This window comes from Pseudoliparis swirei, chromosome 17, assembly GCF_029220125.1.
Source record: "Pseudoliparis swirei isolate HS2019 ecotype Mariana Trench chromosome 17, NWPU_hadal_v1, whole genome shotgun sequence".
NCBI classification, from domain to species: Eukaryota; Metazoa; Chordata; class Actinopteri; order Perciformes; family Liparidae; genus Pseudoliparis; species Pseudoliparis swirei.
In genome coordinates this window covers 23462123-23486664 of record NC_079404.1, presented here as the reverse complement: position 1 = coordinate 23486664, position 24542 = coordinate 23462123, and the positions used below count along the sequence as shown (strand labels likewise).

Sequence of the window (24542 nt, the reverse complement as noted above, 5' to 3'; positions counted from 1 at the left end):
TGATGTACTTTAATTCAATTCACTTTATTTTGTATAGACCATTATCACAAATTACACATTTGCCTCAGAGGCCTTTACAATCTGTACACGTACGACATCCCTGTCCCAGGACCTCATATCTGATCAGGAAAAACTCCCAATAAATAGAAAAACATATTTTTTTATTATTTTGAACTTATTTAATTTTTAATTATTTTGTAATTATTATCATAAATTGTTTTAATTTTTTAATTATTATTTATTATGTTTTATTATTTATTTATTTTATTTATTTTTTAATTTACTTTATTAATTTAATTTTTATATTTTAGCAATACTTTTTTTTTCACTGCTGCTTCAAGAAATTTCCCTCTGGGAATGAATAAACTAAAATCTAATCTAATCGTCACTTTAAAGGGACAAGTCAAGCTCTAAATATGTTTTTTAAACTAAGCGTCAAGCTTTGATTTGATCCAATCTGCAGCATGACCTCATGGCGCCCGCTTCATCAGAGGTCACTCAGTGCCATGACGTCATGATTTGACCGTGGCTTTATATATAAATATAAACATTCATACCAAATGAAAAGTCGTGTATATCTGCGCTGATGTTTTTTATTTCAACTCGGTTTCTGAGGTACATATTTATGATACCAGAGTACATGTATGTTCTTCACACGTTAGCACAACACAGAGAACAAGAAGTACGTCAACATGACAACGGACATGCACAAACGAGGCCGTGACGGGGAGGACGGGACCGGGGTACGGGACCGGGGGACGGGACCGGGGGACGGGACCGGGGGGGAATAAGCACTGGTGGCTAACTGCACCAATCGCTGGTCAGGAGACAAAAGAACCGACCAATCACAATGGGTGATACATCACTGATGATGGGAGCGAGGGGGGGGGGGGAGTGAAGGAAGATCTAATACCTAAAATATTAAGATGAATCGTAACACTGAGAGCCATAATAATAAAACATAAATTATATTTTCAGAATCGACATAATAACATATTATAATCTCTTAAATAAGATTCTTATCCCTTTTTGTGTTCTTTTTTAAATATAATATATCCTTTAATCTGATATAAGCAGCACACACTTTCCCATCAAATAGTTTACTTTACTGCAGTGGAGACACACACATACACACACACACACACACTCTCACACACACACACCTTTTATTTCTCTGTCCAGTGTGACGGGAACAATACTGAAGGACCAGGGACATGTGACGGTCTACAGATGGTTTAAAGGTGATGCTGGATGGGGGGTCACATGCAGACTGATATGTACAACTGTAAACTCCCCCCCCCCCCCCATGTTTCTCTTCTTTCTTCCACCCATCGTAACCCTTTTCTCCCTTTCCTTTGCATTTAATTTACACCCCCCCCCCCCTTGCCTCCCCTCCCTCTGGAGGCGGGTCTTATTTCAGGTCCCCGGCGTCCCCCTGGATGGTCTTCTTGATGCGCAGCAGCATGGTGGTCAGCCATTGGTCCAGACGGGACACGGAGTCGAAGTCCTTCACGGCCTCGGTGAACGCCTCGCTGTTCTGCTCCTCGTGGGCGTCCAGCAGTTTCTGAAGGACACAAATGTCATTAAAATTTTTATTTGTTTTGCTTCTTTTTTTTTTTACAAAAAACAATTGCTCAAAGTTTACATGGAAATAAATATTTGTTCCTCTATAATTACTTTAATTACTTTAAATAATGTATGTTCATTTTGCAGTAAAGCTCAAAATTAAATGAGATGAATTTACTTCACACAAGGGGATAAAAAACAAAGAGGTTTTATTTACACATATATATATATAATATATATATATATGTATATATATATATGTATATATATATATATTAAATATACATTGAAATATATATATACTTGACCATGTATATATTTAATATATATATATATTAAATCCTTGTGGACTCAACCGTATACTGTATATATACTGTATATATATATATATATATATATATATATCATCCTTGTGGACTCCACCATGTGGCCGTATTTCCCATTTCATTACGACATATTGAAATGTTTTGGAATTTACATGTTTTTTGTAAATTATTCAACTTTTATTCACCAGTTGCAAACATGACCGTAATAAAATATTCACATGGTATCGTGTTTAATTTGAACTTCTGATCACCAATAATTTGTGAAAAATTAAAATGTTATAAAATGGTGAGAAAAAATGATGAAGAAAAAAGTAATTTACCTTTAAGAGTTTGAGCTCTCTGGAGTCTGAGAAGGCTGGAAACATCTGCTCATACTTCTCTATGGCCAACTGCAACACACACACACATTTTAATTTTCTCTCTCTCTCTCTGTGTGTGTGTGTGTGTGTATGTGTATGTGTGTGTGTGTGTGTGTGTGTGTGTGTGTGTGTGTGTGTGTGTACAGTGTACCTTGGCGTTCAGTTCGTCCACTATGAAGTGACACAGTGAGGCCTTGAAGAAATACTCTTTGGCGTTGTACTTCAGCAGCGGGTTGTCCATGGTGTTCATGGCAACCTGCAACACACACAAAATAAAAGTGTTTTTTTGTGCTTTTTTTCGTGTTTATTTCGTAGTTTTTGTGTATTTTTTTCTTCTTCATGTTTTTTAATTTTATTTTTTAATTTGTTTGTGTTTTCGTGTGTTTCAATCGACCCAGATCATCTCGTCTCGTCACCTGCTCATAGATCTCGATGGCCTTCTGGTACTGCTCCAGCTGAGCGCTGTAGTGTCCGACCTTCAGCAGACATTTGTTGGCGGAGCTGAAAAAAAACGCAGAAGAAGAAGAAGATAATTTAGAGGATGGATGAGCTTTGACCTTCTGTAAAGGTCACCAGACGATACTGTATGCTTGTGAATAAAAAAAAGTCATCGTCCATTAATTCGCCAATAATTTCAATCATTTACACAATTTAAGAACCTTGAGGAAAAAGTCAAAGATGGAAGAAATAAAACACAATTTCTAAAAAATATTTTCTTATTATTTCCAAAACCCTAAAAACTAGATTATTATATATATTTCATTTAAATGAATAATAGATGATGAGTTATATATGAACCTGTTAGACTCTTCTCCCTTGTAGTAGTCTGCGGCCTGCTCGTAGTGGGCAATGGCCTGAAAGACACGACACAACGCACAAAACACACAAAACACACAAAATGCACACGTCAGCACAAAGATACATATTTATATTTAACAAAAAACATGAATGAAAAACCTAAACCCCCCCCTCACACACCTTCTCAATATCAACCAGCTCAGCTTCATAAACCTCCGCTATGGTGATGTGGTGTTTGGCTGCGATGGTGAACCGACCCTGTGACACACACACACACACACACACGTCATCATTGTCTATACGTCAGGGAGCCGCTGTGAGGTTGGAGGCGGAGCTTACCATGTCGGTGTAGATGTCGATGGCCTGATTTAGACAGTTGATGGCCTCTGAAAGGAGACAGACAGGAGAGGAAGGAGGAAAGGAGGGAAGGACATGAGGAAGAGTTCATTAAAGCCAGCTTCAGCTAAAGTACTTTTTACATTCATGCATGAGTAATAATTCTAAAAGAAAAAGAAAGAGAAACAATATGAGATATAATTAGACACGCTGTGTGTGTGTGTGTGTGTGTGTGTGTGTACCTTGTGGGTCGGCCTTCTTGTAGGCGTTGCCGGCGTCGACGAAGCTGGTGGCCGAGTCCAGTTTGTTCTGCAGCTGCATGTGGAGCCGAGCGGCCTGACAGAACGCGTTGCCCGCAGCTAGACACACACACACACACACACACACGCACACACACACACACACACATTCAGTCTCTAGTTGTCCTTGACCAAAAACATGTCTCATTTTGTTTTGTTTACGTGTGTGTGTGTGTGGTTGTGTGTGTGTGTGTTTGTGTGTTTGTGTGCGTGTGTGTGTGTGTGGTTGTGTGTGTGTGTGTCACCTACCACTCCAGTTCTTTGCCATCTTAAACATGTTAGCCGCTCTGGCGTACATTTCACAGGCATCCTCCACCTTATGGTTTCCCCTAGAAACACACACACGCACACGCACACACACAAACAACCACACACACACACACACACACACACAGATGGCACAGACAAACAAAGTTAATTCAAATTTGATTCATTCGTATATTTTTATTTCGCCTCCTCAAGCTCATGAAGTTGTGATGCATTTTAACATTTATTTAATAAAATATAAATATACATTTTTTAATATATATATATTATTAAAAAATATATATATATATATATATATTTTATTATAATTTTTTATTATAATGCAGATTCTGTTAACTCTAAACTCACAAGCCAAGGCTGCTTTTATTTATAAATAAAGGACATTGGTCAGACTGGATCACTGTCTGATTGATTGATTGATTGATTGATTGACAGCCTGTGGGAAAACCGGTTTGACAGCTGCACTCCTGAGATTTAATATTTATGGTTTTATTAGTGTTCTTGGTTGTTTGTGTGTTAATAGGAATGGATCACTGTCCATGAATGATTACATTAAATAAGTTTCCATTATCGATCAATCTGCGGACAAATTCCTCAATTATTTGTCATGACGACGGTTTAAAAAGAAGAACCGAAACCCCCACATGTCATTACTTTGGACAAACTGTAAAGCATCTGATTTAAAAAGAGGTAAATGTTGAATTGATTGTCAAAATAGTTCCAGATTAAATCATGTGTAAATAACTATAAGCATAATGCAGCTATGCAGCACTCTCATTTCAATACGTCTAAAAGAGACCTCGACCGATCAATATCCTGAGTCTGCAAGTTGATAGATCAATCAATAAATCTATGTATCTCTTTATCGATTACATCATGTTTATATTACATTGTTTCCCTTTTAACATGTAAACATGGCCCCGCCCACACACACGGAGGCCAACATGCAGCCTATCCGCGTACACACACTCATACAAGTGCGCGCGCACACACAAAAAGAAAAAAGAAGAAGAATACAAAAAATAAAAACACACAACCCCCGCATCCCCGCCGCGCCGGTCCCGCGCCCCGCGTCACTGCGCCGCTCTCCCCGCCTCCCCTAAAGAACACCCGCCGCAGCACCCATGGGTGCACATGTCCCGTCCCCTCTCTCGGCGCGAGGAGGCCGCGACACGGAGAGAGGAGGGCCCCTGCGAGGACGACAGCTCTCTTTTTCTTTCTTTTTTTGTTCATCCGTTTTTTTCTTCTTCTCAATACATTTTGGCCGTAAAGAAAGACGCCATGAAAATCCTTATAATAAATTCAGCATCCAGCGGATGGATGTTCACAGACTATATGTCATTATATATCTATATATCTATATATATGTGTAAAATATAATAATAAAAAGGTTTGATCCGGCCTCCGCAGCTCGTTATTTGGGCACCGGAGAAAACGCAGTATGGATTATTATTATAACGATTTAACCGTGAAGCCCTTAAACGGGCTTTGATAGGCCGCGCGCGTGCATGCAGCACCGCCCCCCTCCCTCCTCCCCCTTCTCCCCCCACACACACAGATACAAGAGGGGGGGAAAGAGAGAAAGGAGGTAAACAGAGAGAGGGAATGAGAGTCATCCTTTACCCGAACATCCCCCCGAGGAAGGATCCGGACGCCTTGACCTTCTTGTCGGCCTCGGCCATGAGCTGCATGGCCTCCTTCTCCTTGCCCGAGTTGTCCATGGCGAAGCCGGGAATCGAGAGGCAGAGGCGGGCCGATGTTCCGCAGTGGACGGAGAGCTGGAGCTGGAGCGGAGGAGGAGGAGGAGGAGGAGGAGAGAGAGAGAGAGAGAGAGAGACGCTTTCTGCTGGTGCTGATGCTGGGAGACTGCGGGCTCTTCTTCTACGGCGAGCGAGAAGGAGAGGGTCGTTCGCGGTTCGTCGCCACCTGCCGGAGACGGGAGGAAATGCACCCATCTGGTTCAAAGTTGATGTCAAAGGAAATGTGAATAGTTTCGCTTCCCTGCATTCCTTAGGGATCAAATACATATTAAAATATGGTACGTAAAGGGACGGAGTGTATTGTGTATATTTACCTGAAAAAAATGGTCACCATTGTTTCTACAGAAGCCCAAAAGGGACAAACCAAACACTGGATATTATTAGGGGGACAATATTCACGTTTTAGAAGTAAAAAGTTGAAACAGACTTTTGTTTAACATGTAGCTTAAATAACATCACAGTCAATATTAATATAAGCAAGTTGTTTATGGGCTAATACAACTACCTCATTTAGATAAAGTAACTTGTTGCATTAATAATACTACGTTAACCCGTTGCACGCTCTATCATTAAACTATTGTGCATTTCATTGTGTTGTTGACACTATTTTAAACATTTTTGTATCTGTACATTGAAGTCAATGTTCATGTTTACCTACATTAAGATAAACACATTCCTTCTACTAAACACGGAAATGTATAAAAAGTAAACATAGTTATTAAGCAGCAGGATGGGCCCTGTTATTGTGTCGTAAAGCGGCAGTTATTTACCCAAAGACTTACTCCCAAAATAACAAAATAAGAAGTTAAATTCATAAGATAGACGGAAAAAGGACCAAACGGTGACAACATGGCGTTGTTTTTAATGTACAGCTTGTTTCTGCTGCCCCCAGGCGGCCGTATGGGTGTACTGCTGGTTTATAAGAGCTTTGGTCACCTGATATTTATCGTTATCTGTTATCATCTGATAGTATTAATGGAGCTCTACATCTATTAGCTGTACAGTTACTTTAGACTGACAACATCTAAGAGTTTAAACACATTGTTAGGGACATATTTGGTATATTTAGAAACCTTGTTATCGTGAGTAGGAATAAAAATTGAGCCCAAAAACCCAAATGCTCCATTAGGGAGCTTAACATGGATTATTAAATATAATATATGAAACAGTGAAAAAAATATTGCACTGCCAAGAAAAATAAATTGATGAGTCATACACAAAAAGAAAATACAAAAACGTGTTCAACATATGCGATAAATATTCATCATTGACCAACAAAAAATAACCACAGAGCGTCTCTCAGCTTGAAAGGCCTCCTCCACCTTCCTCCTCCTACTTCCACCTTCCTCCCCCACAGCGCCCGGCCTCTCCGTGGATGCCCACGCCATCGTGCTCAAAGTCCTTGTGCAATGCAGCCATTACCTCCTCTCATGCTCCTTCCTCCTCGTCGGTGCATCGTCTCAAAAAAACAACAGCGATAAACTGAAAATATGGAAAAAATATATAAAATATATAAAATAAATACAATAAATACAATAAATAAAATAAATTAAATAAATTAAATTAAATAAAATAAATAAAATAAATAAAATAAATAAAATAAATAAAATAAATAAAATAAATAAAATTCAGGGAAGATTTGTATTTATTTTTTTCTTCGATCAAACATTATTTCTTTTATTATTTTTCAACTGGTCTTAAAATAACATTCAGTGAAACCGAGAAAAAATTCACACTGGCGGAGAAATCCAAGACAATAAGAGCATGCCCGGTGTCATCGCTAGAGCGAGGGCCGCGTTCCACAAGGAGAAACACTTGAAACATCGCTTTCCAACAGATGTTTTTGAACAGATGTCATATATCATTATAACAGAATAGCGAGGCGCTCTGACGTGAGCAGTGCAAGCTGCCTTCAAGAGGTCAGAGGTCAAGGTTGTTCAATCTCAATAAACACGGGGTTTACATTTGAAGAAGCGGTTGCCGAACACAGCGGACAAAAAAAAAGAAAAAAGATATATTATTAATAATAATAATATTTTTCTTGGAAGATCACTTTGCACAGAAGAGCGACGAGCGAGGTTCATTTTTAACGTTGTTACAAATAAATAAAAGGTAGACTTTGATGATTCATGTTTCTAGATTCTTAATTACCGTGAAAGTAACAATAAATAAATAAATAAAACAATCAGATCATCAGTTAGATAACTTTCACATCTAAATAACTTAATCATGCAGCGGCGGCAGACTTTGAGGCCCGGGTCGTCCCACCAGGTGCATCCTGCCATGCTATGATGTATTTAAATATAAATATATATGATAATAATAATAACAAAACAATTTGAGGACTCAATACATGATCCAGTGGCAGCATATAAATCATATAAAATAAAAATGACAGATATTGGTCCTCTGCGATCACATTTTGTCAACATACTCATAAATAATCAGAAAATGAGCTTTTAAAATATTTTACGATTCTGGAAATATTACATGACAATAGAAACATAAACCCATGACTGTATTCACACTAGGCTGTGGTATGTATGTGTGTATGTGTGTATGCGTGTATGTGTGTGTCTTCATGTGTTGTTATACTATGCAATAATATATATATATATATATATATATATATATATATATATAGTCGTATTTTGCCAATTTTAGACGAGCATGATGTGGTGTATAAATCTGAGTGGGGTAAAATGTGAAAGAAGTTATTAAAGCCACCAAAGTGCCCTTGAGCAAACGTCCAAATACCGAGCTGCTCTTTCTGAGTGAAGCTGTTATTGTGGTTGTTGACGTTGTCAGAGCCACGACGGCAAATATGAAGATACAACCCATTGAGTAACGTCTATGTGTGTATATGAAGTATAAAGTACATATAAAGTAATATGTTCACTGCACAGACTGTAGATAGATAGATAGATATATAGAAAGGTAGGTCGATAGATAGAAAGGTAGGTAGATCGATAGATAGATAGAAAGGTAGGTAGATAGATAGATAGATAGATAGATAGGTAGGTAGATAGAAAGGTAGGTAGATAGATAGATAGAGATAGATAGATAGATATATAGATAGAAAGGTAGGTAGATAGATAGATAGATAGAGATGGATAGATAGATAGATAGGTAGGTAGATAGATAGAGATAGATAGATAGATAGGTAGGTAGGTAGATAGATAGGTAGATAGATAGATGGATAGATAGATAGGTAGATAGATAGATAGATAGATAGATTGAGGGCTGTCATGCAGTACAGCCTGTTAGGTTTCAGTTGTCTGTCAGAATAACTGTCTTATGACGGTAAATAAGACTAAATGGTTCTTATTAAACGTTCATGCATTGAAAGCAAGAAAGCGTCGTCCATAGAAACGAAAAGTAACAGTCTTCATGATCTTGAGATCTCCTCTCTTCCATCAATGTTTCCTCTCTTACTTCCTCGTGTCCTGGTCCCTTGTCCCCTTTCTGGGCTCACTCCACTCTTCCTCCTCCTCATCAGTCCTCCTCCTTCTCCTCCTCCTCCTCAGTCCTCCTCTGAGAGAGCTTCATGTGGGGTCGAGGGCCGTGACCTGCTGTGACCTCTGACCTCTGTCTTTCTGTCCTGCAGGAAGTCTTGAATCTCTCCGGGCAAACACTGGAACTTCTCCTGGAACTCGGCCTCCACGGCTGCTTGCAGCTGGAGGAACACATGGCAGGTTTTGCTGGACATTGATTGACAGGTGGCTTCAGGTAACTCGATGCTTTCTGCCACCAGCCAAATACAATGAATCAAAGAATGATAATCCATCTCTTCATGACCCAGAACAGGAGATTGGTACCTTTGGTTTCTGGTCCTGGATCCCCTGAAGGAGCTCGTTGTGCTGCTCCACCAGCTGGTCATGACGCTTCGCCTGAGTCTCCTCTAGCTGGGGAGATGAAGACAGACAGGCAGACAGACAGGCAGACAGACAGACATGAAGACGGATAGACAGACAGACCTTCAGAACCATAGAACGACCCCTCAGAGTGAATCCCGTGACAGATTCCTCGCCCTCACCCGCTTTATGTTCTGGACGACTTCGTTGACGAAGGACTTGTTGATCTCATTTTTCTCCCTGAGAACAAAGAGTCAGAGTCATGAGGTCTGGATGAAGGCGCTGCAGCCGGTGGCCATATGTAGGATATGTGTGTGTGATATGGATCGTACTCCTCAGCCAGATGCTTCTCTTTGGTCTTGGCTTGGTTGATCTTCTCCGTTCTCCTTCGATCCATCTGCCTCTTCAACTCTTTCTTCTCCCTACGGAAAAACATCAGGGGAGGGTTCATGAGAAGAAAAGAAAATAAGACAAACAATGCTCAATGGCTGACTTTAAAGATATCCTTATACTTACTTAGAGTTTAAATTAGAAAGGAAATAACTCTCTGGAGAGTGCATATGTAGCATGTATTATGTCATATATCTTACCGATTTCATTGTGTCCATTTTTCATAATTTACTTTAAATGTGTGTTTAAGGTAGTTCATGTGTTATTCCTATGTTTGAGAGCGTCGATCACCTGTGCACATCCTAGCTGTGAAGGGAGGAAAGTGCTTGTTGTCCCTTTGGAAGAGAGCGCTGTCTCTTTAAGAGAGGGGCGCTATCTCTTTAACAGAGGGGTGTCTCTTTAAGAGAGGGGCGCAGTCTCTTTAAGAGAGAGGGGGTGTCTCTTTAAGAGTGGGGCGCAGTCTCTTTAAGAGAGGTTGTGCTGTCTCTTTAAGAGAGGGGCACTGTCTCTTTAAGAGTGGGGCGCTTTCTCATTAAGAGAGGGGCGCAGTCTCTTTAAGAGAGAGGTGCTGTCTCTTTAAGAGAGGGGCACTGTCTCTTTAAGAGGGGTGCTGACTCTTTAAGAGATGGGTGCTATCTCTTTAAGAGAGAGGTGCTTTCTCATTAAGAGAGGGGCGCAGTCTCTTTAAGAGAGGGACGCTGTCTCTTTAAGAGAGGGGCGCTGTCTCTTTAAGAGAGGGCATGATGTTTCTTTAACTCCGTGATGTAACTCACTTGTCACAGATGTCTTTGAGATTCTTCATCTGGCCGCTGTGACTCTCCTCGGCCAGAGCGCTCAGTCGCTCCGTCAGCTGGAGACAAACGGAGGTTTATAATAACGTTATTAAGTTATTTACATCATTCTGAGGAACTTATCGTTTTATTAAAGTATTTTAATTTAAACTTCCTTTCTCAAAGAAACTGCATGCAACAGAACGGCTTTAACTGAGGTAAACCAAATACTGATGACACCAATGTTTCGTGGGTCTGGCTCGTGGTCTGGGTCGGGGTTGGGATCTGGGTCTGGACTTGGTCTGGGTCTGGCTCTCGGTCTGGGTCTGTCCTGGATCTGGCTCTCGGTCTGGGTCTGGTCTGGGTCTGGCTCTAGGTCTGGGTGTGGTCTGGGTCTGGCTCTAGGTCTGGGTCTGGGTCTGGTCTGGATCTGGCCCTAGGTCTAGGTCTGGTCTGGGTCTGGCTCTAGGTCTGGGTCTGGGTCTGGCTCTAGGTCTGGTCTGGTCTGGGTCTGGCTCTAGGTCTGGGTCTGGTCTGGTCTGGGTCTGGCTCTAGGTCTGGGTCCTGGTCCTGCTCTGGGTCCTGGTCCTGCTCTAGGTCCTGGTCCTGCTTTAGGTCCTGGTCCTGCTCTGGGTCCTGGTCCTGGTCCCGGTCTACCATGTTGATGTGCTCCCCCTGTAGGTCCCTCTGGCTGTTGCACTGCTGCTGCCTCAGAGCCAGAAGCTGCTGCTGCTGCTCGTCCTTCAGCTTCTGGAGGCGCTCGTCTTCCTCGCCGTCCGGGCGCGAGGCCCTGGAGAACACGGCGGGGCCCGTAAACAACAACAACAACAACAACAACATGGATATCAGAGCGACGGGACGGGCGGGGGACCTGGTCTTGCCGCTCTGCCGGGCCGCCTTCTTGTACTTGCTGCCGGCGCCCCGCAGCAGCTCGGAGGTCTTCTTCTGGTGGCGCCGCGCCAGCTCCTTCAGCTCCTTGAACTGGCGCCGCTGCTCCTTCAGGTAGAGCTTGGACTGCTGCAGCACCTCCACGGCGCACACCGGCACGTCTGGCACACGGTACATTCAGTTCAGAACCGCCCTGATGCCATTATTCATGAAACGGGATTTTATTAACTATTTAAAAAAATATTAATAGATTATCACAACTGAAAATATGAAACTCAAAACAAGAACATCTGTCACCACAGACAATATTATTGATTTATATTCAGCTTTAATTCGTCATACTTGATTGCTGTCATATTTAATTTAATTCATTTTGATGTTATACGTTTCTTTGAAATAAGTCATCGAGCTTTCTTTCTTTTTTAAGATAAAAAAAGATAAAAAAGAAGAAGAAAAGGATTTAAAAGGATTAAACAAAGGATAAGAAAAACATTAAAAAAGAAGTAATCTATAACTATATTATTAATCTATATTGAGCTTTAATTATTCATAATTAACTGCTGTCATTTATGATATGTGATTTAATTCATCTTAATTTTAATGTTATACGTTTCTTTTAAAGAAAGGAGAGAAAAAGGAGAAAAAAGAAGTAATCTAACTTTTAATAAATTAACACACAAACGTTGCTACAAGTTACACAAGCAGAACTTTAGTTTATTTTTTATATTATAGATAAATTATAACAACTACATCTCTAACCACAGACAAGTCCATATGTTTGACTTCACTATGTTATTAATTTATATTCAGCTTTAATTATTCATAATTGATTAATTGCACACGTTGGATTTCAAAGCGACGCGCAAACACTGACCTATCAGAACACTTAACACCAGATCTTCACTCTTCGCTGCAGGCTTTGCTGCCTCTGAAATGCACAGAAGACATAAAGAACAACAACAACAACAACAACAACAGTAAGATCAGCACCAGATCTAAATATGATCGATATGAGACAGACTCGATGTATAATCGTCGCTGCTCTGAAAGCACTACCACGTGAGACCACAGGGGTCGCCAGAGGGCCCCTGAACTGAAGGTTCCCGTAGTAACTTCAACATGTACTGCACACACACTCCCTGCAGAGCGTCTTCGTTTCGCGAGATGGGGTTGCTGTACCTGTCGCTGCCGCTTGCTGATTGGTTGCGGAAGCTTTGGGCGTCGTGGCGACGGGGGCGTGGCCTGCGGGGCAGGAGGCCGGGCTGAGGCCGTTCTCCAGCGGCGGCGACTTCACTTCCATCTTACGCTCAGCACCACAGCTGTCCGCCTCGTCCTGAGAGACGACCACACAACCAGAGTTAAGAGAGAGAGAGAGAGAGAGAGAGAGAGAGAGAGAGAGAGAGAGAGAGAGAGAGAGAGAGAGAGAGAGAGAGAGAGAGGGAGAGAGAGAGAGAGAGAGAGAGACCTCGGGCTGTGTGTCCTCGTCCACGTCCTCCAGAGTCAGAGCCGCCAGCTGTTTGGACCTCTGCTCCAGGAGGTTGACGTAGCGGATCGGGTTGGACAGCGCCTCGATCACATCTGGAGAGGAACCGGGTCAGAACTTTAGTAGTAGTAGTAGTAATAGTAATAGTAGTAGTAGTAGTAGTACGGCACAAGTACTGCACTTAGGGGTCCTTTTGAGGTACTTGAGTACTTTCTCAGAGAGAAAATATGAATTAATACAATACAATCTTCAAATAAATGATGTTATTTTGAAATGATTGACTCAAAAATAAAGAAAATAACATTAATGGATCAATAATTATATTGCAGTATATTTCATCTCCCTTATTATTATTATTATTATCATTATTATTGTTATTATTGTTATTATTATTATTATTATCAGTATTATTGTAAGAATTATTATCATTATCATTATTATTATTACTATCATCATTATTATTATTATTATTATTCAATAAATCACACTTTCATTTCAGACTCAAGGTGCAGGTAGTACAAAACATTGAATAGAATAAAATACATACAAAAATCACAACTAAATACATAGATCTACAAACTATAATTATAAATATTATATAATTCTAATTATTATTGTTGTTATTATTATTAAAATGATTATCATTCTTATTATTATCATTATTGTTATTAAGTATGTGCATCGTGCCGTGTTTTAATATAGGATGTCAACATTCAAACCAGGAAAGGTTTATTCTATTGAGATCATGAATATTCATGATCCTGAGCAGGTGTTTGTGAACATAAATATATGATATATTATATATATATTATAATATATTAAGAGGGACCTGCGAAGGTGTCGGGGACGTAGTCTTTGACCTCGATGTGGACGAACACGGCCGGGAGAGTCAGACATTGGTTCTTCTCGTTCCTCAGGCTGATGTAACGATAACCTGCAGGAAGGCACGCAGTCGGAAGTTACGTCACTCGGGGTGAACGGCGATGATGTCATCAACCACGTAACGACAGAAATAGAAAGGGCATTAAAACAATAAAGAAAATAGAAAAGAAAGAAATGAGGAGCTCGGAGGAAAGACAATTAGATTCAGTTTAGCATAGAGTTGCATTTGCACAATAAAAAGCATGAAAAAAATCAAATAAATAAACAGAAAAAAATGTAAGCAGGCTATAGAATATGGAATTAAATACTACAGAAACATTTTTTTAAATTAAAAAAAGTTTTAAAAGCAGGCCATATAAAATAAGAACAATAATTAAACAAAAAATAAATAATATATTTTTGTTAAAGCAGGCCATAGAATATAAGAAAAATAAATAAACAGAAAATATTTTTAAAAGCAGGCCATAGAATATGTAATTAAATACTACAGTATAATAAAACAATTAAGAAAAATAAATGAACAAAAAAGATAAAAAGCAGGCCATAGAATATGTAATTAAATACTATAGCTTTACCTGGTCGTATGGCAGTGAGTGGAATAATCCGATGGCCAATAAACTTCCCTCCTTCCTCAAAAGCGGCGATTCTCAGAGAGGCCAAAGTTGGGAGGATCACCTGTCAGAGTGGTCACAGCGTGGGGTCAGAGGTCATGGGGTAAGAGGTCGTGGGGTCAACCAGATTATTAATATAATTTCAGACTGAATGCCTTCTCTTCTCACCTTCTTGAAGACGATGGGCTCCTCGTCCCACACCGGGTTGATGGCGTTGTTGTTCTGAGAGGTTTTGGTCTTCAGCGCTTTCCTCCTGGTGTCCGCAGGAAGTCCAAACATGTCGACCTCCACGTACACGCCCACCCGCCGCTCCGTCAGGAACTGACCGGAGATCACCTGAAGACACGGAGGCGTGGAAACGGACAGTCAAAGGATATATGTATTTATATATATATATATATATATATATGTATTTTTATATATATATATATGACAGGAGAGACATTTTACATTATATATACATTTATTTATATAATTTATATTTTATATATTTATTTATATTTATGTATCCATATTTATCTATATCTATATTATGTATACATTTATATAATTATGTATATACAGGACTGTCTCAGAAAATTAGAATATTGTGATAAAGTTCTTTATTTTCTGTAATGCAATTTAAAAAACAAAAATGTCATGCATTCTGGATTCATTACATATCAACTGAAATATTGCAAGCCTTTTATTCTTTTAATATTGCTGATTATGGCTTACAGCTTAAGAAAACTCTAAAATCCTATCTCATAAAATTTTAATATTTCCTCAGACCAAGTAAAAAAAAGATTTATAACAGCTGAGTGTTTGTCAAGGCTCAGGAAACCCTTGCAGGTGTTTCGAGTTAATTAGACAATTCAAGTGATTTGTTTAATACCCTACTAGTATACTTTTTCATGATATTCTAATATTTAGAGATAGGATATTTGAGTTTTCTTAAGCTGTAAGACATAATCAGCAATATTAAAAGAATAAAAGGCTTGCAATATTGCAGTTGATTTGTAATGAATCCAGAATGCATGACATTTTTGTTTTTTTAATTGCATTACAGAAAATAAAGAACTTCATCACAATATTCTAATTTTCTGAGACAGTCCTGTATATAATATATATATTTATGTATATACATACAGGTATATATATATATATATATATATATATATATGACAGGGACAGTTTACATTATATATATTCATTTATTTATTTAAATATATACATTTGTATATTTACATATATTTATTTATACATATAAGTATATTTATTTATATAAATAAATATATATGTAACTATATCTATATTATGTCTATATTTATGGATATTTATTAAATGTATATTAATGTATATATAAATAATATATATACATTTATATATATATATATATATATATATATATATTTATACAGAGCATAATTTCCCCACAGTGGGATCAATGAAGATACATTATTATTCTTCAAAGTAAAGGTCGCGACCTTCACGGACAGCGTGTTGGCCACGATGCCGTCCACCGTGTTCTCCGTGAAGGGGTCAAAGTGTTTGTCCGGCCGCCTCATGAACTCCGGCTTCAGCCGGTAGCCGCTGCGCCCGTTGTACTCGAACATGAAGAGGTTCAGCTGCATGGACAGGTCTGTAACACACGGGCAGCACTTACACACCGACACCGACATGAACACACGGGCAGCACTTACACACCGACACAGACATGAACACACGGGCAGCACTTACACACCGACATGAACACACATCGAGTGAATACCTATGGATACAGAATCTGAGAATTTCAAAGCATAGAGGTGGGAGAGAGAGAGAGAGAATGAGAGAGAGAGAGGTAGGAGGATGGAGAGAAAGAGAAGGAAAGCAAGTGAGTGAGGGAGAGGGAGGGAGAGGGTGAGAGTGAGGGAGGGAGAGAGAGAGAGAGAGAGAGGGAGAGAGAAGAAAGAGGGAGTGAGAGGGATGGAGAGAGAGTGAGGGAGAGAGAGAGGGGGAGTGAGTGAGGGAGAGAGAGGGAGGGAGAGAGAGAGGGGGGAGAGACGGAGAGGGAGAGAGAAGAAAGAGGGAGTGAGAGGGAGTGAGGGAGCGGGATGGAGAGAGAGTGAGGGGGAGAGAGTGAGGGAGAGAGAGAGAGAGAGAGACCAAATGGATTTCCAGAACTTTAAACCAAATTTCCAGGACCAAACATTTTGTGAAGTCAACATGAAAAAGTGAGAAAATGTCGTATTTAACTAACAATGAGAATTCACAACAATATTCTGCTTCATAAATAAACAACCGGTTACCTGCAGACACACCTTCACTCACCGATGGTTTGGTAGTTGAGCGCCACCAGCTGGCAGCCGGCGTTCCAGAAGAGCTGCGGCATGAAGTTAGACGAGTCCACTCGGGTTCCTTTGGGGTAGATACGACTCAACTGGGTCTTATTATATCTGGTGAGTGGAGGTTAAGAACCATCACAGGGTCGGTGACATCATATGTCACAATGGGGGGGTCAAATATTTACCAAAATATATATTTTTTAATATGTATAAATATATATATATATATATTAATATATATGTATATAATATATATATTGTATCATATTATATGTTTACAAATATATATAATAATATACTTATATATAATATAATACATATATGTCTGAATAGATTTACATGTATATATATTAATATTTATATATATATATTTATATGTATTAATTTATTTATATGCAGTCTATAAAATATAAATATATAAATGATATAATATATATATATATATATATTAATATACATGTATATTCTAATATATATACTATACATATTAATATATATATACCTGTATATATATTTATATATATATATATATATATGTATATATATTTATATATTCATATATATTCAGTCAAATACAATACAATGAGTAAAGCCTCGAAAAAATTAAGTATACAATGTGACTGAAGAGCATAATGCTTATATATTCTTACCCGAAATTCTTATTAATGAAGTAACCCTCAATATAATTAGATAAAGATGAATGAAAATGTAATTCTCACTTGTAACCCTCATAAATAGCTTCATAAACAATCATTTTGAGAACGAGTCGACCATTCTGACATGTATGTTGTCTCTCAAATCATATTTACACTCATGTATTGAAATAATAAGTACATCATAATATACTTATTACATCATGTATGTATTTAATGTACTGGACCACAGATCTCTAAACATAGTGAAATTAACTGGGACACATTTTTTGGAGATTGATGCATGAAAAGAAAAAAAGCATAAAAAGAGGAAGAGGACGCGTGGAAGCGGTTGCCATGGCGTTGGCCCCGTGGTAACCGTTGCCAAGGATACTCCACAAACTCCACCGGTGACTTGGTGAGGAGCTCCAGAGCCTTGGTCTCCACGAAGGACGACATGGTGAAAAACCGAGCTGCCTCTACACACACACACACACACGCACACGCACACACACACACATACATACACACAGAGATACACACACACACACACACAGAAACACACATGTTTTTTTCTTCCCTTTCTCTTCACAGATAATTAAGAGATAGTATAAAATACATTTGGCAAAGCGTCGCTGTTGCACGAGGCCCAATGAGCGTGTGTGTGTGTGTGTGTGTGTGTGTGTGTGTTCTTACTCTTGGATGCTTCGAAGGAGTTGAACTTGGTGGGCTGGACGTAGTTCACCAGCGTTGACATCTCCTCCGTGGCCACCGCCTCCGCAGAGCCCTGAACCGAGGAGCAACGTTTAAAGGTTTTAACGTTTAAAGGTTTTAACGTTTAAAGGTTTTAACATTTCACATCTTTTATTTCAAATAACACGTATAGAGGACGAGACGTCGGGAAGGAACATGTTCAACAGACACACATCGATCATCGTTATGCTTCTGTACGACTAGCTGGAGACAGGAGATCTCAGCACGTAGTGACAGAAAAGCAGTGAGCAGAAATACCAACAAAAAAACATGACACACTCACAGACACACACACACACACACACACACACACACTATTTTACAAACAGTCCGCTTCTTTGTTCTACCAGATTGTGTCTTGTTTTGTGTTATATATGCCTATTTAACACATTAAAATATTGAATAATTTTAATGTGAAAAGTATAATCATATTATATACATATGTATATAATACAAATATATATATATAACTATATAATAATAATATAAAAATATAATAATATTATATACATATATATATACAGTATATATTGTATACATATAAATATAATAACTAAGAAATGTTATTAAACACATCAAAATTTGTTTCCTTTTGGGGAAGTCTTGTGGAGCACTATATTGCTTAATATGTGAATATATATATATACATATATGTATATGTATATATATATATATATATATATATATATATATATAAAGCCCCTAGCGTCTTCTGCTGCATACAATTGCCTCATGTGATGTCACTTGAGTCAGCGACGGTTTCGGCGTCCGACCTGGAGATAGAAAAAAAATCATTTTCTGTGGCCAAGTTGCATTGTGGGTAGGGAGAGCACGAAAAAGACGACGGCTACACCAAATCTTATATTTTTGTAACCCCCGTGATGAGATAGCAGCATCAATACACATCAGGAATAAACAACAACGACGACAGCAACGCACTGCGGAACAGCAACAACAAAGCACGGATGGCAGCTCGAGTTAACAACAACAACAACATTAAGGGGTATAGAAGTTTCACAGTGACAATGGCATGAAGAATAAATAAAAACAATGAAACACTTGTAAACAACAACAACAAATGGTGACAGCAGTGTGTGGGGGAGGAGACCGCCCCTCAGCTTCCTATGACGTCACCACTGACCTTTTTACCATCATCATCGTCGTCATCATCCTCTTCCTCACTCTCAGCCTCGAGCTCTGTTAAAATTAAAGTTAGACAAGTCTTCATCCTCATCGTCTCTCTTCTTCTTTCTCTTCCAACCATCAAAGAGTAGTAAAAAACAACAACAAAAACAAAAAAGCTGGCTGTGTAAGTTCAGCTGCCAGGTTTGAACTCTCACTAGGAATAAAGAACGGAGGCCTGTCACGTGACACGAAGGCCTGTTACGTGACACGAAGGCCTGTTACGTGACACGAAGGCCTGTTACGTGACACGAAGGCCTGTCACGTGACACGGAGGTCTGTTAAGTGACACGAAGGCCTGTTACGTGACACGAAGGCCTGTTACGTGACACGGAGGTCTGTCACGTGGCACGTAGGCTTGTCAAGAGACACCCGAAAGCTTGTCATGTCACACGAAGAACTGTCACGTGACACGGAGGCCTGTTACGTGACACGAAGGCCTGTAAAAAAGTGGCTGTAGAGCTCCGAAACTGGTAAAAGAAATCTGAAACTTACACAAAACTTTCTGTCAGTGTGCACGACGTCATTCTTCGGGCACACATACAAATAAAATGAAGTCGGCGACCCGTCGGCTCTCTGTGTGCGACCTGCTGGTTTTTCTCACATCAGACGTGTCAAGAAGGCCACCTGCTGCTTGATTAGCTTATTCTGGGATGTCCGGCTCATTACCGAGACACGGCGTGGCGTCACGCGTTCGTGAGACACTTCTAAGGACACAACGAATCGCTGCATCGTTCCATTTTTGGTGACTTTCATGTTGCGAATTCAAATAAATACGTTTTTAAAAAGGCTACAGTCAGAAAAACTCTGTTAATTGCCGTCCTTTTCATTAAACGTGAGATATCGGTCACATTTTCAACCCTGACGCTAAATTCTTCTCTCTTTCTCCTTTGCTTTATTCAATAAATATGTACAAATTGTCTGAATCCCTGTAAATATCCTCAGGGCCAGCGCTGGAGTACCTTTTTTTTCCTTCAAACTTGAGCTAATTTGGCGGTGACTCATATTTGGAGAGGACCTCCAATTAGCGCTCAGGTATGGACGCCTGAGCGCTCTTTGGGTCATCATAATATATTCTCCAGCCATCGGGTCCTTGCGAGGATTTTCTAGAAGAAGGAGGAGAAAAAAAGTCCTTTTTTGTCTTTGTGTCTTACCTCCCGTGTTGTTGCTAGGAGACACTGGTTCGTTGCTCTGATTGGCCGGTTGGTCCGTCAGTCGTTTGGTGTCCGTGTTGTTGGACGGTTTGTGAGATTTCTTGTTCTTGATGAGGATCTTGCCGATCAGCTCCTGAGGACTGGGCAGCGGCACGCCGGAATCCAGCTACACACACAATATTCAAAAGATGGAAACTTTACATGGGAATTAAAAGGAAATATTGGGGTTTTCTCCTCATATATATATATATATATATGTATATATATTTATATATATATATGTATATGTATATATTGTGGTGACCCACATACAGACGGTGAGAGACATTCACCTAAGAGCTACTGTGCCTTTAAGAGTGGCGGGTTATTTAGTCTAGGGCTTCCGTTTCCGGAAGGGGGTTGTTGTCACGCTGCTATCTTGATGCACAAGTATTGTACATGTTATGTGGAGTTGGAGTAAACTACCTCGACTGCAACTACGTCTACTGCCTCGCTGTTTCCTAACTCTACAATATATATATATGTATTTATATATATATGTATGTATTTATATATCTAGATATATAGATATATAAATAGGACATGTTTTTAGAGTAAAGAATGGAAATAGATGATTTTCAAACTCTATAATCAACTCAATCAAGCAAATGTTACATCTGTGTGTGTGTGTGTGTGTGTGTGTGTGTGTGTGTGTGTGTGTGTGTGTGTGTGTGTGTGTGTGTGTGTGTGTTACTCACAGGGTATTTGTCCAGAGGGTCAATCAACAGAGCATCTCCGAAAATAGATTGACAATATTCAGCCATTTTTGCCTGCTGCTTCAAACTGAGAGAGAGAGAGAGAGAGGAGTGGATGGATGGATGTATCAATAGATAGATAGATAAACATGTTACATTGTGATCTATATGCATCACATAAATCAATAAATCCATAAAGACAGATTCGTACGAGTCCACGTGGTTCTCAAAGGAGAGGATGACAGGGAAAGGAGACGTCTTGAAGGCACACTCTGCAATCGCTTCAATCACTTCCTGAAAACAAACAAACAAACAAACAAACAAACTAGTACTACTATGTTGCATAATGTGTGTGTGTGCATGTGTGTGTGTGTGTGAAGCCTCGTGAGGAAGCTGCACACAATCTGATCATTTGTCTCATGTGATGTCACACGAGTCGGCGACAGTTCAGCGTCAACAAAATGAGATGAGGAGTTCTCAGCACTAGATACACGTAGACTTTCAACAACACACACACACACACACACAACCACACACACACACAACCACACACACACAAACACACACACACACACACACAAACACAGTCACACACACACACACACATGCACACTCAAACACAGTCACACACGTGCCCACACACACACGCGCGCGCGCCCACCTTGAAGGGGATCTCGGAGGTCATGGTGAAGCCGTGCGTGATGACCGGCTCCTCCTCCGCCGTGCGGCCCTTCCACACGTCCAGCTCCACGCAGCGGCAGCCGGCCAGCAGCACCTGGCGGTACATCTCCACCGAGGAGCTGCCGGCCAGCTGCCCGGCTGCAGGCGCCGACACGGGACACGGGTCAGAACAACGACATCATCCACTCTGCTCACCAAGGAGATCACACCGCCGCTCAGAGGGCTGGGGTCGCCCACACAACTTCACGTTTCCCAGGAAAACTCACTTTTATTTATTAAATTAATTGCAAAATTAATATAAAATCGAGTCAAGACATTGACAAGGTTGTAAATAATGATTTGTATTGTAAATATTAATGATGTTCTTCTTGTGGCTCAAAGGAAGGCCAGTTTTATAGCTTCTCTCAGCAGCATAACTGTTTTCAGCTGCGCTCACATGAAAAGTTTATTCAATGGTTTTCTACCACTCCGCTAGTCTTCTAAGGCGATAACACAATGTACCACTATAACATGGAGATGGGCCTCTACACACCTCTGTAGAGACTTCATTAACCACCAGATGTCATTTACACATTAACTATGTAGAGAGAGTATTTATGATTAATTTAATGTGATTTTCATTGAAAAACAGTGCGTTACTTTGAAAAATAAGGATATTTCCACGTGACCCCAAACCTTTTGAACGGTAGTGTGTATGATTTTCTCTGATCTCCGGTCAGCCGCTCACAAAGGCCCTCTGAAGAGCCGGAGCTCCCCGTACCTGTCAGGTAGGTGTTATGTGACGAGTTGATGATGTAATGCGACAGCGGGAAGCTCATGTCTTCTGATTGGTCGAGCTTCTCCGGGGGGATGACGCCGTTCTCGTCACTGGACAGGTAGCTGGACAGCGCCTGCAGCGTGATGACGCCTACGGGGGGAAGAACGCCATCAACGCCAGAAACGTCACGTGATGCAACTCATATTTGTTATAATATGATAATAATATATATATATATAATATTATAAAGCATTTTATAATGACTTATGATGAACGTTGTTCTCTTTTTATTATGCATGACAATCATTTCTCACTTTAATTAAATTTAATTGAAGTAAAATTTAATTATTGTGTATTTTAATGATTTATTTGAAAAATGTTACCAAAAAAATAACTCTTATATTCACATTATATTACATTATAACAGTTATGGAAAAGCATGAATATACATATTATAATGTCTACAGGAACTGAGTCCAGCAATAATAAAGCTCTATGATACTTGACCTGATACAATGCATTATAATTATTATATATATGTACTGTCCCTTTAAGACTCCTATATATATTTAGATGTGAAACTATACAGCCTGTTCAATTGAAATAAAAGTTCAGTCTCATAATATTAAAACATATCAATGTGACGTGTCCCCCCGTCCCCCCCCCTCTGAGGGGCGTGTGGGCGGGTTGAGAGTATTATGGGATGTGGAAGACGCAGCTGACTGGCTGGAGGCTTCGAGTTATTTAAGAGGACGAGAGGAAAGAATAGCAAGTCTCCTCCAGACAGTGTGTGTGTGTGTGTGTCCATGTGTGTGTTTGTGTGTCCATGTATGTGTGTGTGTATCCATGTGTGTGTTTGTGTGTCCATGTATGTGTTTGTGTGTCCGTGTGTGTGTGTGTGTGTTTGTGTGTTTGTGTGTCCATGTGTGTGTGTGTTTGTCCATGTGTGTGTGTGTCCATGTGTGTGTTTGTGTGTCCATGTATGTGTGTGTGTATCCATGTGTGTGTTTGTGTGTCCATGTATGTGTTTGTGTGTCCATGTGTGTGTGTGTTTGTGTGTTTGTGTGTCCATGTATGTGTTTGTGTGTCCATGTGTGTGTTTGTGTGTACATGTATGTGTGTGTGTGTCCGTGTGTGTGTGTTTGTCCATGTGTGTGTTTGTGTGTCCATTTATGTGTGTGTGTATCCATGTGTGTGTCCATGTGTGTGTGTGTGTCCATGTGTGTGTGTGTCCATGTGTGTGTGTGTCCATGTGTGTGTGTGTGTGTCCATGTGTGTGTGTGTGTCCATGTGTGTGTGTGTCCATGTGTGTGTGTGTGTGTCCATGTGTGTGTGTGTCCATGTGTGTGTGTGTCCATGTGTGTGTGTGTGTCCATGTGTGTGTGTGTGTCCATGTGTGTGTGAATATGTGTGTGTGTGTCCATGTGTGTGTGTGTGTGTCCATGTGTGTGTGTGTGTGTGCACCTTGCTCCAGCTGCTTCTGGTCCTGTTGGTACCGGCCCATGAGGCTGAGGGTCTGGTGGGGTCTCAGGGGGGGGTACAGGATCTCGTTGAGTCTCGGGTCTCTCTGCTTGTTGTTGATGAACTCCGTCATCTGGTCCAATGAGAGCGTCCCGTCTCCCCACCCTCTACGGACACACAACAACACATTCATACACACATATACACACATATACACATATATATACATATATATATATACACACATATACATATATACATATATGTATATATATACACTGTATGTATATATA

At 39.9% G+C, this 24542-nt stretch overlaps 2 protein-coding genes across 2 annotated transcripts in view; both read right to left on the bottom strand.

Moving 5' to 3' along the window:
* Nucleotides 1–575: 575 nt before the first annotated feature.
* On the bottom strand, nucleotides 576–5769 carry napba (N-ethylmaleimide-sensitive factor attachment protein, beta a). The gene is made up of 10 exons (XM_056435792.1): nucleotides 5575–5769; nucleotides 3934–4013; nucleotides 3628–3744; nucleotides 3389–3435; nucleotides 3230–3307; nucleotides 3050–3105; nucleotides 2668–2752; nucleotides 2403–2507; nucleotides 2213–2281; nucleotides 576–1564 (listed from the first exon to the last, which is right to left on the bottom strand). The coding sequence occupies exons 1-10, from the start codon at nucleotides 5670–5672 to the stop codon at nucleotides 1412–1414; spliced, it is 888 nt and encodes a 295-aa protein (XP_056291767.1). The 5' UTR covers nucleotides 5673–5769; the 3' UTR covers nucleotides 576–1411.
* A 1569-nt stretch (nucleotides 5770–7338) lies between these two features.
* The window catches only part of LOC130207272 (1-phosphatidylinositol 4,5-bisphosphate phosphodiesterase beta-1-like), a 24673-nt gene continuing 7469 nt past the window's right edge, over nucleotides 7339–24542 (bottom strand). The window contains 24 exon segments of the mRNA XM_056435793.1: nucleotides 7339–9387; nucleotides 9530–9616; nucleotides 9748–9805; nucleotides 9898–9987; nucleotides 10729–10805; nucleotides 11383–11515; nucleotides 11597–11774; nucleotides 12488–12541; nucleotides 12793–12946; nucleotides 13079–13191; nucleotides 13926–14030; nucleotides 14554–14653; nucleotides 14758–14925; nucleotides 16056–16210; nucleotides 16882–17006; nucleotides 17922–18006; nucleotides 18224–18314; nucleotides 19389–19477; nucleotides 20617–20782; nucleotides 21354–21438; nucleotides 21562–21644; nucleotides 22012–22169; nucleotides 22792–22938; nucleotides 24253–24416. Of these exon segments, the coding sequence (XP_056291768.1) occupies nucleotides 9235–9387; nucleotides 9530–9616; nucleotides 9748–9805; nucleotides 9898–9987; nucleotides 10729–10805; nucleotides 11383–11515; nucleotides 11597–11774; nucleotides 12488–12541; nucleotides 12793–12946; nucleotides 13079–13191; nucleotides 13926–14030; nucleotides 14554–14653; nucleotides 14758–14925; nucleotides 16056–16210; nucleotides 16882–17006; nucleotides 17922–18006; nucleotides 18224–18314; nucleotides 19389–19477; nucleotides 20617–20782; nucleotides 21354–21438; nucleotides 21562–21644; nucleotides 22012–22169; nucleotides 22792–22938; nucleotides 24253–24416 (2818 nt within the window). The 3' untranslated portion in view covers nucleotides 7339–9234.